General features: G+C 45.7%; 1 protein-coding gene and 1 non-coding gene across 2 annotated transcripts; both read right to left on the bottom strand.

Moving 5' to 3' along the window:
* Nucleotides 1-72, bottom strand: TRNAG-GCC (transfer RNA glycine (anticodon GCC)). Its single transcript has one exon. It is a non-coding gene; the product is annotated as a tRNA-Gly (tRNA).
* Nucleotides 73-11,905: 11,833 nt separating this feature from the next.
* On the bottom strand, nucleotides 11,906-12,124 carry LOC146874693 (uncharacterized). The gene has a single exon (XM_085669634.1). The coding sequence runs from the start codon at nucleotides 12,122-12,124 to the stop codon at nucleotides 11,906-11,908; it is 219 nt and encodes a 72-aa protein (XP_085525760.1).
* Nucleotides 12,125-12,585: the final 461 nt, after the last annotated feature.

The following is a 12,585-nucleotide window of genomic DNA, read 5'->3' as shown; positions in this document are numbered from 1 at the left end:
AGCGGAAGGAGGGACTTGAACCCTCAACCTCAGCCTTGGCAAGGCTATGCTCTACCATTAAGCTATTTCCGCCAGCAACGGTAGTGGCGAAGCACTACTGAGCAATTAACGTATCACTTGATACGGACGACTTCTGTTTTTCCGCCGGACCACACTCTTAACCTCCGATCGAGCTACGAGCACGAGTAGGTAGGCGGGGGGAGGGGCGGCTGCCTTTTCAATCAATCTCCGGCCGCTCAGTGCCGCTATTGGTGCGAGTTGTGTTGTAAGGAGTCTTGGTCTCGAGTCGAGCTGGGGCGTCATTTCATTCTCGTAACGGGAGTGAGTGCACCGCAAGATCAGACAAGTTACTCCCTCGCCTCGCAGCGGTGGCATCTGTCTTTTAAGTTCAGTCATTTCCTAAGACGGCTCCTCTTATTCTACGAGAATCCAAGCAGATCCGGGAGCTGAAACATGAGTGTTTGTCTCTTTTTCAACTTCAACAGGAATGCATCAACAAAACAGCCCTTCCATATAGATCGTCGTGGCATGAACTTTGTCAAAAAATGAATTTCTAGCTAACTCCTCTTCCTATTGATCTTGATTAGTTCCAGCTTGTTGAGAGTTCTCTTTTCTTTCTAGACCGTCTCCTGAAAGACCTGCTTATCCCGCATGTGCTTTCCCCCCACTCATTCAATCACTTGCTTGTGATTGCAGCCATTCCCCGAAAAAGGGAGAGACGAGGGAATCGTCCGCTCCCGTTCATGTGACGAATCGAACATCGTTAGGTCCCGAATTCTGCGAACCACCGGACCTAGACCAAGATCTCCATTACGTCGTACGATATATCGATCCGAAGAACTTTCAGTTGTAAGTCATCCATTCTGCTCCTATCTAAAGTGATGCTAGGCTGCTTCACGCAGGTGCGCTTCGCTCGGCCACATGATGAACATGTTTTAAGCTAAATGTCGAGCGCTTAAGCGGAGCTTGTGGTCACTCGTTCCTCGCTTGTTCCAATCCTAGTAAAGTCAGATCCGATTCTACACTACATACGATATTTCCGGCCCTCACTAGCTCTTCGCTTGGTTGTACAAAGAGCATGCCCGAGGGGGCTACTACGCTCACCGCGCACTTGCATCACCACCTGAGCTTCGCTACCGCTTCGCCCAGCTCCTACGCCTACCACGAATCTTGAATCATCACGTGGCTGCTAAAGCAAGCTAAGCTTCACACGGCCCTGAGGAAGCCAAAAGACAGACCCTCTCACGGCCGAAGGCTCCGCAACACGTTGGAGAACTTTTAGATCCCGCCCTAAAACGCCCATTTTCCTAGAGTTCCGAAGTGATCCTCATTCTCACCGCAGCCTTCTTAAGCCGAAAGAAAGCCGGGCAAGAATCGCATTGGTAGTACGAAGGGGGAGCAGAATCGTATCTGGCAGTGGTTCTTCGGATCGATCACAGATTATCGGCCCCGTCGTTTGGCTTCCACTCCAGTTGACCTCTCTTGTTCTCCCCCCCCCCTTACACAACCGGGTGGAGGACTCATGTAAACTTATTCCTTGAGGTCCCCGTTCAGGAAGGCATTTTGAACATCTAATTGGAACAGAGGCCAATCTCGATTCGCAGCAATAGAGAGCAGGAGACGAACAGACTTCATCTTGGCTACCGGGGCAAAGGCTTCCTCTTAATCTATCCCATATGTTTGAGTAAAGCCTTGACTAGCCTGACCTTTTCCTCCTTTCTCCCACAAAGCTTCCCTTCACAACCAGTCCCATATCCAATTAGTAGAATTCGAGATGGGGAGAGTCAAAATGAGACAAATGCGCATTTCCTATCTGAATCGAGAGGTATCAGATCGAAGTCACATAAGTCATGTATTATAATGAAAGTTATTTCCGGGAGAACAAAGTGGATTTATGAGCAAATTATGGCATGAGAGGACCAATGAGACAGAACACTGTTGGATGCATTCCTTCGCTAGCAGGGCTTCGGCCCATCTCAATGGAAGAGTCTTCGGTCAGTAATCTCGTACTCTCGACCGGCTCGAACCACTACGTTATCCATGTTCCGGCTCATCCTATTCATGTCACCAGAACCTGTAATAAACCATCATTTCAAACCATCCTGTTACAGGGAATCTTTGGATATCAGTTCGAGGGGAGCCCCGGGGAATTTGATCAAACAAAGTCTGTGATCGGAGGAAGGAATAGAAAGACCCCTAGTAATCTTAAACAACAAGGACAAACACAAGGTACAGAGACAGAGAGAGAGGCGCGACAGCCGCAAGGCACTTTTGCTTTGCTTTGATTTGATTGTATCGGGAGATGGGCTTGCGTATTAGTTGGGTTTGCTTCTACCGAGGCAATGTTCCGGAAATGAGGTTTATCTAAAAGAGCAACCGGCTGAGCACGAGGTCCCACATTGTCTCCATCAGCGGCTAGGAAAAAGTCTTTGACTCTTCTTCTAGTTAACCACTGCTTTAGACTATTCCTACTATTCATAGTTCTCAATCTGATCTCGTCCAAGTCTTTTTTTTATAGTATTGTCTTATTAAGTATATAAAGAAAGAAGAAAGTCAAGCTTTCGGGAAAGGAGTGAATTATTTGAATACTTCTTCCTCTTTCCCTTCTTCTCAAGCTCTTACTCTTACTGGCGCAGAGAAAGTATTACGGCCAGACGACTTAAACACAGCGCTCTTATCTCCGACCTCCTAGGACCCAAGCAAAGGATTGACTTCGCTAACCTCAGCTTAACCGAAGTCAATATTCTAACAGAACTAGAAAGGGCATACCTTGAATACAGATCAAGATTCACTCATGCACTCTGGAACTTACTTAGGAAAGCTAGCCTTAGCCCAAAAATAAAGGAAGGCAGCCGAAAGCCCTACAAAGAATATCGCTGATGAACAGGCCCATCGGGTGGGGTTGTCAGTTGAGAAGGAAGTCTTTATTGAATTGATCATAGAAAAAAAAGGATAGAAATGGAATCGGTTGTTTAAGTCGGAAGATCAGATGTTTTGAGCGGAGAATCGGGTTCTGCTAAGCAGAAAAGCCTTCTTTCTCTAATTAATGGGTCGATTCGAAATTGGAATGGAGTTTGAGGCTAGTGGAGCAAGCATGAATAAGAAAAGGAAAAAGCCAAAATGAGTGGAAAGAAATTCAAAGCTAAGCCACCACCACCGAATAGAACCGACGAGGAATATCCTGTCCTTCCCTACCTACTGTATTCAAGCGAACAAGTGTGTTAAGCGAATCACTTTCCGCCGGTGGTACGCACTACATGAAATCAATGCCCAGACCACTATGTGCGTAATCTATATATCTATCCTTATTGATTTCTTTCGCCTATGGAGTGTTAGGGTATTGCGAAGCTTCTCACTGGAATAGACTCGAGATTAAGCACAAGAGACGCTTGGGCCTATTACAGACAGGCTCGCAAGCTTAACACGATGAGAAGGTTCCCCACTTAACCCTAGTTTTCGGGTAGAGTAGTGGTCGCCATGCGCCCATCGGTTATAGCCGCTCGCTAGTTGGGGGCAGGAGACAGCCTTTCAGAGAAGAGAAAGAAGGTCTACTGGCCCGGTACGGTGTGGTTTTGTTGGATTTATCCGTCCGCGTACTTTCACTGGCCTTTTGAATCGATCCTGAAAGACTCCCCAAAAAATAGAAGGTTATCCGCTTCTCCGCTGTTTAAGCTCGAAATCTGAACTTTCACAACCACCAACAGGAAGACAAGTCAGTATGGGATCAAAAAAAGTCTTTTTCTAGTCAAGTTCCAGCTCTAGATAGGGAAGGACGACGAAAAGCACGAGTTTACTTTGAGGTAAAAAAAGCCGACGGTGCCTAATCTCCTCGGATATCATCGGCCATCGTTCTCATCGATGCGATGACCAGACATGTCACACCATCCCTCGCTGCCCTAACTCACCAATCCCTAGCATCTACCAAAGTGGTATCCTCTCACGGAGGCTAGTAAGTAGGCTTTTCTCATATTTGTCACTCTCCACCCAGTCCTCCGATGGAAGGGGTACTATCCAATTGTAAGTAGCTTGATTACTGTCTGGCCTTTATCCCTTGCTCATAAAAAACGGATATGGGAAAGGTTGGTGAAAGTGTAAACTAGTGACCTCGAAAGATAGGTGGGCCATATCCAGTCCAGAATGCATTAGACTAACTGCATTGGTACCGAAACATCTGATCAGGCCGTCTGGGGTATATGATATGACAGGTCGTTGTACTAATGATCGGTAGGTGGGACTGATACCTAACTCGGGTATCTATCCCTGTGGAGGGCCCCCATTCAATGATCAGATATGTCCATGGGATTAGGTATGAAATGGGCCATACCAACTTGTTGCTTGAACAAGTCCTAGTGGTGGGGCTCCTCATATGGTTAGCCTCCCTGACCCGTAGCGTAGATTGTGGAATGGGATTGGGAATCTATTTGAGTATGAACCGAATTTCGGAGGGGGTTCCAATTCATATCCGAGCGTTGGTGCACTTCCCATCTGTTCCCGGGCTTTGACGTAAGGCCTGTAGACCGAGCCTCATATCCCTGACTTCAGAGTCCTACGGTCTTCTTCTCCCTAATTCTCTGTGAGAACGAATCTTAACCCTTGCTTGGTCTTTTTCTTCCTCCTGACTCTCACTTGGAAGCAAGAGATGAAGACGTAAGCCTTCCTTATGATCGATCACCCTTTCCCGCTGGTCCAGTCCGTTTTTCTTTCTTCACTTCCTTCCGCTTAGCCGATAGTGGGAACTCTAAGAATTTGTTGAGTAGGCATCCATGAAAGGTCTTCACTAGGGCTGCCTCTTTTCAGCTCTTTCTTAGGCTCTCTCGAGTGGGTTTGCACTCTGTTATGCTCTGAGTTTATCTTATCTTGGCTTCTTTCTATGGATTCATCCTTGTTCTACGCTCATGCTCTTTCCATGAGGAAGACTTGCCCTTGATGATGGAACAACGGCTACCTCGGTCTCCTATAGCTAAACCATCCTAAAGAGCCAGCCAAAGGACCCGCATGCTCGGATCTTGTATCAGGATTAGCTTCTTTCTATAGGAATATATATCTAATAGGGAGAAGCTCTTGCGGAGATATTGCCAGAAAGGCGGGTGGTGGGAAGGATAGACTATATATATAGTAGATCCGACTTCCTCGACTGAAAGGTGAGCTACGGGGTCCAGGTTAGTTGATCTATTAAGAAGGTGAAAGAGCTTCCCTGGGCTTACAGCTCGTGAAGTGAGTCCGCTTTCTCCTTTATAACCCTTAATGCCTTCTAACGCATTCTACAAATCTTCGACTACCCTACAGTTAACAACAAGGAGAAAGGCAAAGGCTTTGATTCCTGAACCTCCCATTGTGCCATCCTGCTCTCCAAACTACAAAGAGAAGACACTTTCATAGACATCAAGAACAGCAGAGAATATCCGCCTTAATCTTTATATAGGTTGCCCCTCTTCTTCTCTCCTAGCTATCAGAATAGGAATCGCTATTCGTGGAAGAAGGACTCTCTCTTATGGCTTTGCCTGCCGCCTTTCACCCGCTTCTCTAAGGAAAAAGTCTAATGTCATGTTGATGCCATCAGAATCTAAAGGATTGATCGAAAGGCAGTGATTTCGACCTGGAGTGAAGCTTTGGCTTTCGGCGGCTATTAGATACGGATTGACGAGTTGACCTAAACGAGTCAGAACAATTGTTGGAACGAGATTGATCACTGAAGAAATGCTAGCTCCTTCTTCAACTCCTGGCCTGGCAAACTCCGATCAATCACTTCCTTGTCCTCTTCCTACTATGGATGCCCCCTGCTCTTAGAATTCAATTGATCAAACCGTTTGATGACATAGAGACAGAGATTCCTAATATATTATTTATTGCAGCCTATAACAGCTGATTCTCCACTCTTATTGCAAAGACATTCCAACTACCCTATACTATGAGGCGAGGCTCCCCTCAAAGGCTGGAAAAAGAAAAGAAGTTAACTGTCCCGAAGAGGCAGACATATAGCTAACAGCTCCTTGCTTTGACGGGGATATCTAAACAATTTCATTGCCTTTCCTTGTTGCCCATGCGGAATCAGGCTCGCTGAGGAATAAGAAGTCTCGGTATGTCGAAAAGCGGATGCTCGTCCAATCAGTCCAAGCATAGACAGATCCTAGTGCTAGTGTCAGATCCTCCTTTTGATGGTGAATGTCGGAAATGCTGTTGAAAGATGAATCCTCTGCGCACATCCAATTCTTCCTTCTAAGAGGGCATTCTTCGATGCATCCACTTTGCTGTCTTATGCTTATGTTGGCATATTCTAATAAGGATTGCCTTATTCCGGATTCAATAGCAACTGGAAGCCTTTCCTTCTTGCTAAGAGCTTCTTTGCCTACTTCTATTCCTTTTTCATTTCCCATCCTTTCATTTGAATGAAGGAGAGTTTGTCCTAGCCAGTTTCCTCAACTCAAGGTCAGAAAAAAGCGGAAGAAGCGCTGTGCTAGTGAATCGAGAAGTCTTTCACAGTCTTATTTATTGAAGTGAACTTTCAGCAATAGCCGAGTTCATCGAAGGAGCAGAAGAGGGTAGAGGAGGAATCTGTCGCTACTGTAGTTGCTCTTTTGTCTCTATCTGTCGGTCCATTCCGTATTCCCGTTCTCTTAGAAAGAATGGCTCTCTTCCCTTGGCCTCGTTGTCTCTATCGATCTCACAAATCTTTTCTTTCAATCAGGACTAGGAAAGAAACTCAGAGGGTTTATCCCATGGATAGGTTAGTTTAAGGGACCTATTCACAAAAAAAACCTAATCCTTGCCTTTTGAACTCTTAATCAAAGTACAGAGGTGAAATGACTAAGATCTTGGTAAACCAGAAGAAAGAATCCAGTTGTTGAACTGGAGAGGCAGAAAAAATAGGGAAGCTTTCAGATTTTCCTTTCCAGAGAGGGCCAAAGCTAAGATCAATGGCTTGAGACAAGATTCCTAAAGGGAAAGCGGCTTATGCACTCGACTCGAATCGAAGAGAACTTTCTGAGTTTTAAAAAGAACTTTAAAAAATTCGAATCTTCTATATTATTTGCTAGCTTACCGGAGTGGGATATCCGTTACTTGTCTCAGGTGCAGATGAATAATTTTTCTCGAGTTAGGGGTTTGGATTCAATTCCTTCTTCTTTCCCGCCCGGCAAAGGTTGCAGCAGTCGGAAATGAGTTTGAATTAGATGGTGAGGATGCGGAAGAAACTAACCAGAAGAGTATAGGTTTCACGTAATATGCTACAAATCAAAGGATTTCCTAGCCCAAATCAAGCTAATCCCGGAAGTGACTTCAAGGTCTAGAAACAGATCTCTAACTGAACTCCTTCACCCGCTCTTATTTCATTTCTTTTTTCTTTTTCGTCTTTCCCGGTTGGAAACATCACCTATCCATTCCATGACATTGAGAAGCAAGAGGTCGTACCCGTCCAGTCATAAAGAATCTGCAGTTCCAACAGCGGCACTAAGGTAGAAAGTTATAGGTTCACTTTAATTACAAAAAAAGATGGGATTTTCGGCATCAAGACTAGTTCTTTCAGTTGGTAAGGACTAACCGGTTCTGGGTACGGAAACAAGCCTCCTCGACTCAAGCGGGAAAGCCCGCGTATTCTTATTCTAATGTCCATTGGAGCTTATCTTTTCTTCCCGCTATCTGGCTGTTCTGTTTATACGTCTGTTCCTCAGTCTTACTTTCTCATGCCCGGGTATCTTTCTTTTATCCTTTCGACTTCTGTTACAGTAGAGTTGTAATGGCAATTACAAGGTTATGCAGGTCTCCTTCTCATTGAGTAGCCTATACTCTGGAATTTCAGTAGCGAAATCGGCCTTAGCATAGAACGTTTACCGCTTGCCTTACTAATAATCGGGAATCTAAACAGGCAACTATGAGACTAATTTCCCATTGTCCCGAGCAAGTTACTGCGTACCTGAAGTGAGTGTGCCCATCTTGGTCTCCTTTCTTTTTTTCTTTATTCATTCTTGGCTCGTAGGTCACAAGGATAAGGTCAAGCAACTTCTTCCATTTCTTAGAATTGGGCACGGTATCTAAAATAGACCATTGAGCGGATCCCCCGATTCTGGTTTTAGCAGGATCTTTTCTTGACACCGAAAGTACATCTTTGGGAAGACCATCAGTCAGGAATGTTGGGCATCTCGGCAAATCCACATAACATATTAGGCAATGCTCCTTTCCTGAAAGCGATCGGACGGGTAGTTTAAGAAGAGCGAGAGGAAGGCCAGTACTCAAACATAAAGCTTTTACGCAGATCGGTAAACAAGAAGGCTTTGATGCGGGGATTCCCTTGTTAGAGTCAAGCAGGAGAGGAATACGGTTCATATGGTTATTCCGCATCCCATACCGGTAATTCCTTATCCTAAAGGGATTTATGTACTTCCTTTTGGATGATTCATTTCATTAGTGGGAATAGTCCTTGTCTCTAACTCACTAGAGGCTAGGGTAATAAAGAGAAGAGGCCTTTTTTTGTTGCGTTGTGGTGATTTTCTTTATCCTTCTGTTTGGAGTAGTTTAGACTGGTCTAGAACTATGTCGGAGGTTAGCCAAGTTTCACACAGTAGTCAGAGTCAGGGGTCTTGGAGCCTTGAATGAGATTCCTTCGCTTCAGATAACTACTAGCTCGATGGAAGCAATTCTCTTGCGGTCTGCACTCTTGTCAATAAAAAAGTATGGGGATGGTGGACTACTTGACTGGGAAAGGCAAGGAGCCAAATATAGTCAAAATATCCCTATACCTATACCTATATCCAATTGTACGGCTTGGCAACTTCTTCATGGCATAGACTGCAAAAATGGAGAGCTTCAAGCCAATATTTAGCAGGTATACCTGCTTGACTTTTAAAATAATAAGGCCGGGGCCCGACTGACCTCTATCAAATGTCGATGCTTACACTCAGCAGTGCGTAAAATAGCCTTCGTGTTGATCCCAAACCCTTTCAATCACCGAGGTAGAAGAAGGGTGCTCTCCTTATGCAATCTCCCAAGTCGAAAAGTATAAGACTCCCGTGCTGGGTTCCTGCTTGATCTAATTTTCTTGTATTTGAGAGACCCGTAGACATAGCACGCAAGGGATCCTCTTATAGGGGAAATTGAAATCCTTATCGACCCTCAAATAAAAGCTTTCATCGATCTTAGGAGCTTAACCCATCGTCTGGCATCCCAATGATGGGGTTATTCTATCTGTGGGAGCAACTAAGTAAAAAATCATTGAATTGAACCGGGACTCCCTTTGTTATAAAGATATCGTACTCACACCCTTTTTAGTTTAGATAAAGTGAAGCGCGCAAAGAGAACAAAGAAGATGGTGAGAGCGACGTGGGGCGCTCCTCTTTACCCAACATTTGAGAATTCGCAGTATGGTTGAACCCGGGACCTGATCCACAGGCCTTGGAACGACTCTCTCCCTTTTGAGCGCCGGCAGAAGTAGGTAATTAGGTCACCTAAGAACTGAAGTAGGGACTTCAGCAACTTCCTTTGGGGTAACTAATGCCACTCTTGGGTGAGAGACTCCGTAGTAGAGTAGCCCTCTCTCTTCACATAATGACTTTACCCATCTCTTAGTTGCAAGGTGGTGGCATTATCATCAATTAAGCGGTGCTCCAAGGCTGAAGGAGCAAGCAAGGGCTTAAGGATTAAGGCTGCACCGCCCGCTCACTTACCTGCTGAAGAAGAACTAGCAAGACCGTAGGGTGATATCCTTCCTTTGATGCTTGGCTCTGGACAGGGAAGAACCCGGATAAGACTTCAAAGTGAAAGGGCAGTAAGCGATGGTTATTGGTTTTGAGGGTGTGATCGATCTTCCCTTAGTCTGATTCATGGTATTCCGGCATTCCTTCGTTGGATTGAAAGGAAGGTACAAAGAAGGGTTTGTCCATAAGAGGTACGGAAGGAGGAAGAGAGGGGATTTCCTTGTCTTCTATGTATGGCTGGCTCTCCTACCTGGGATCCCAACTATCATCCATATCCGTTTACCCTACCTGCTATCGACAGTCCTTCCACCTCTTACTCACTCTCCGGAGGGAGATGGATGGATCGTGCTAGTGCTATCAAGCCGAAAAATGACTGCTTTCGAGCGGTATTCACGGAAATGAAAAAGATGGAATGGTTGTAAACAGATTCGCTAGTTGGGTCAATTGGCACTCTTTCACTAGTGATTGTAAGCTAGGTGCCCTTAAATGACAGGAGGGGAAGAAGCTCTAACGGAAGCATCCAATCAACCGGGAATCCCACCTTTCAGATTCTACATCTGCTACTGCTGGAGTGGAGAATGAATCTACTACCTGTGCCAGCAAACAAATACTAAAAATAAGAAAAGGCTAGGTGTCCATGCCACCAACCAACTCCTGAAAGAAAAACAAGAGCTTCCCCGGCAAACCACTAGAAGTTACCCATCGAGTCGAGCAATGATCCAATTGGAGAAGCAAGCTGCTCTTTGTCACCCCATTTCCCTCGGGACCAAGAACAAGCTCAAAAGAAGAAGGACTTATCGCAATCTCAGGTACAATGGCTAGTTGGAAAGCCTTTCAATTCAAGCCAATCTCTTGATTCACATTCATGTGAAACCGTTGCAACCGATCCTGCATACCAATCATCCGCCGCTTACAGTAATGGCACTAAGCCAAGGTTTCTATGGATTCAGTCCTGTGGAAAAAAACATATATTAGGGCAATTCAGTTAGTAGTGTCACCGGTCAATCCTTGGGACACTAGCGAGTCCGTCCTTCAAAGCCCTAAAAATGGGGTCCATGAAGCCTTAGATACTCCAAGCCTCCATCTTGATTGTCCTTGAACCTAGACCATGGAAGTATGGTTATAGTCCCATTCCATTAGTGGGATCCATAGCCTACGGGTCTTTCCCAAGCCAGTAAAAGAAGAAGGTTTTCGAGGACTACCCTAAGCCTACAAGTAGGCAGGACTTTCAGTTACAATGTCTAGGTTGGGCAAGCTTGGATGCCCCTACTCCCAACAAGTTGCTGGTCGGGATCGTGAAACTATCGCTGTTTGGTAATAAGGATAATCGTTCTTATCTTATTAGGTCAGGGGCGGCCCGGGGGTTACCCGCGATTGGTAATGGCATAACCAGAAGAGGAGTAGGGGAGACAAGGTTACGCGCTGGGTAGCGCAGCGCATCTGTTTCGGGTACAGGGGCGACGAGGGGTGCTAACCCGGCCACCCAACCCAGCAGGTCAGGGGCGGGCCGGCCATAGGTTCGAATCCTGCCACCTTTCTTGTGGATCATCCTGTCCTGTGGTTACCGGATGATGGGACAAAGCAGAAATTTTGAAATGAGCACAGCACGAAATGTCAATAATTTATGAATTCTTTCATTTATCGTTATTTCCGGGTCTTTTCGTTGCATTCACTTACAACAAGAAACAACCACCAGCGTTTGGTGCAGCACCTGCATTTTGGTGCATTCTTCTTTCTTTCCTTGGTCTTTCGTTCCGTCATATTCCTAATAACTTATCCAATTACAACGTATTAACCGCTAATGCACCTTTCTTTTATCAAATCTCAGGGACATGGTCTAATCATGAGGGTAGTATTTTATCATGGTGTCGGATCCCACGTTTTTATGGATTCCTTCTTTGTTACCGGGGTCGACCCCAAAGCCATAATGTCTCAAAACGAGGAGGCCATAGAGAAGTTTTGTATTACTTTGTCTCGAACTTCGTGAAGAACTCCATTCTATCTCTCCCTCGTTACGAACAAAAAAGTGGGGCTGCGCCCCAGTTGTACACTCCCTTCGTTCTACGAACCCTTGTTGATTCTGAACTTCGTTCGCGAAGGAACCGGACGTTTGACGGGCCAGCCCTTTTTTATGCGCCGCTTTACCCTGAAAGGAAAATTAGCTTAGCTCCTCTGGGTGCTAGGCGCTCCCGTGGTTCGCGAGAAGGAAAAAGAAGGACTCATCCTTTGTTGCATCTGGCACGAGATGATAAAGAGAGAGCTTCGTCTATCGATGAACAGCGGATTGACGGAGCTCTTGGCATTGCTTTGTTTTTCTCTCCTTTCCTATCAGCGAGTTCCGATCCTTTTGTTCGAAATTTCTTCGTTCGTACCGAACCGCTTGCAGAATCAAATCCTGTTCCACAAGATCCTATATCAGCTATACATCCTCCTTGCATTTATGCCGGAGACGTCGCCAGTGCTATGGGATTTGGATTATGTAGATCAAAAATGATGAATGGGATTGTGGCACTCCACTCGCCGCCAATGCGGAAGGATGCCGCCGAAAAGAAGGGAACGCTGCTTCGCTCTGCTGGATGCGTCGGATCCCGTATAACAAGCGAGCTTTTTACCAAAAAATTCAAACATGTGGTCGCAAAATGCTATCCAGCTCTCTTGTTGCGTAGCAATAGAAGCCTGCTCATGCTGCTTTGGCGGCGCTTTTTCGCCTTCTCTTCGCTCTGGACAGGAGCGCTAGTGGACACGGGGGGGGAGCAGGCGAAGCGTGTCGTTCGTAATGAACAGAAAGATACCACTACTTCGCCTCTTTGTTGGAGCGCCGGCGCGAACACAGTGGTATCTGACCAGGACCAGGAACAGATTCGAATTTGGATCTTGACATGTCGGTGGTTTTTAACCG

The sequence above is a fragment of the Vigna unguiculata genome, unplaced genomic scaffold (genome assembly GCF_037176805.1).
Source record: "Vigna unguiculata cultivar grain cowpea cultivar isolate G323 ecotype 2 unplaced genomic scaffold, ASM3717680v1 ptg000253l, whole genome shotgun sequence".
Classification (NCBI taxonomy): domain Eukaryota; kingdom Viridiplantae; phylum Streptophyta; class Magnoliopsida; order Fabales; family Fabaceae; genus Vigna; species Vigna unguiculata.
The sequence above is the reverse complement of the archived record's forward strand: the minus strand, read 5'-3'. Positions and strand labels throughout refer to the sequence as shown.

What these genes read in the sequence shown, in the direction of transcription:
- LOC146874693 (XM_085669634.1), bottom strand. Translation starts at nt 12,124, where the DNA reads ATGCAAGGAGGATGTATAGCTGATATAGGATCTTGTGGAACAGGATTT.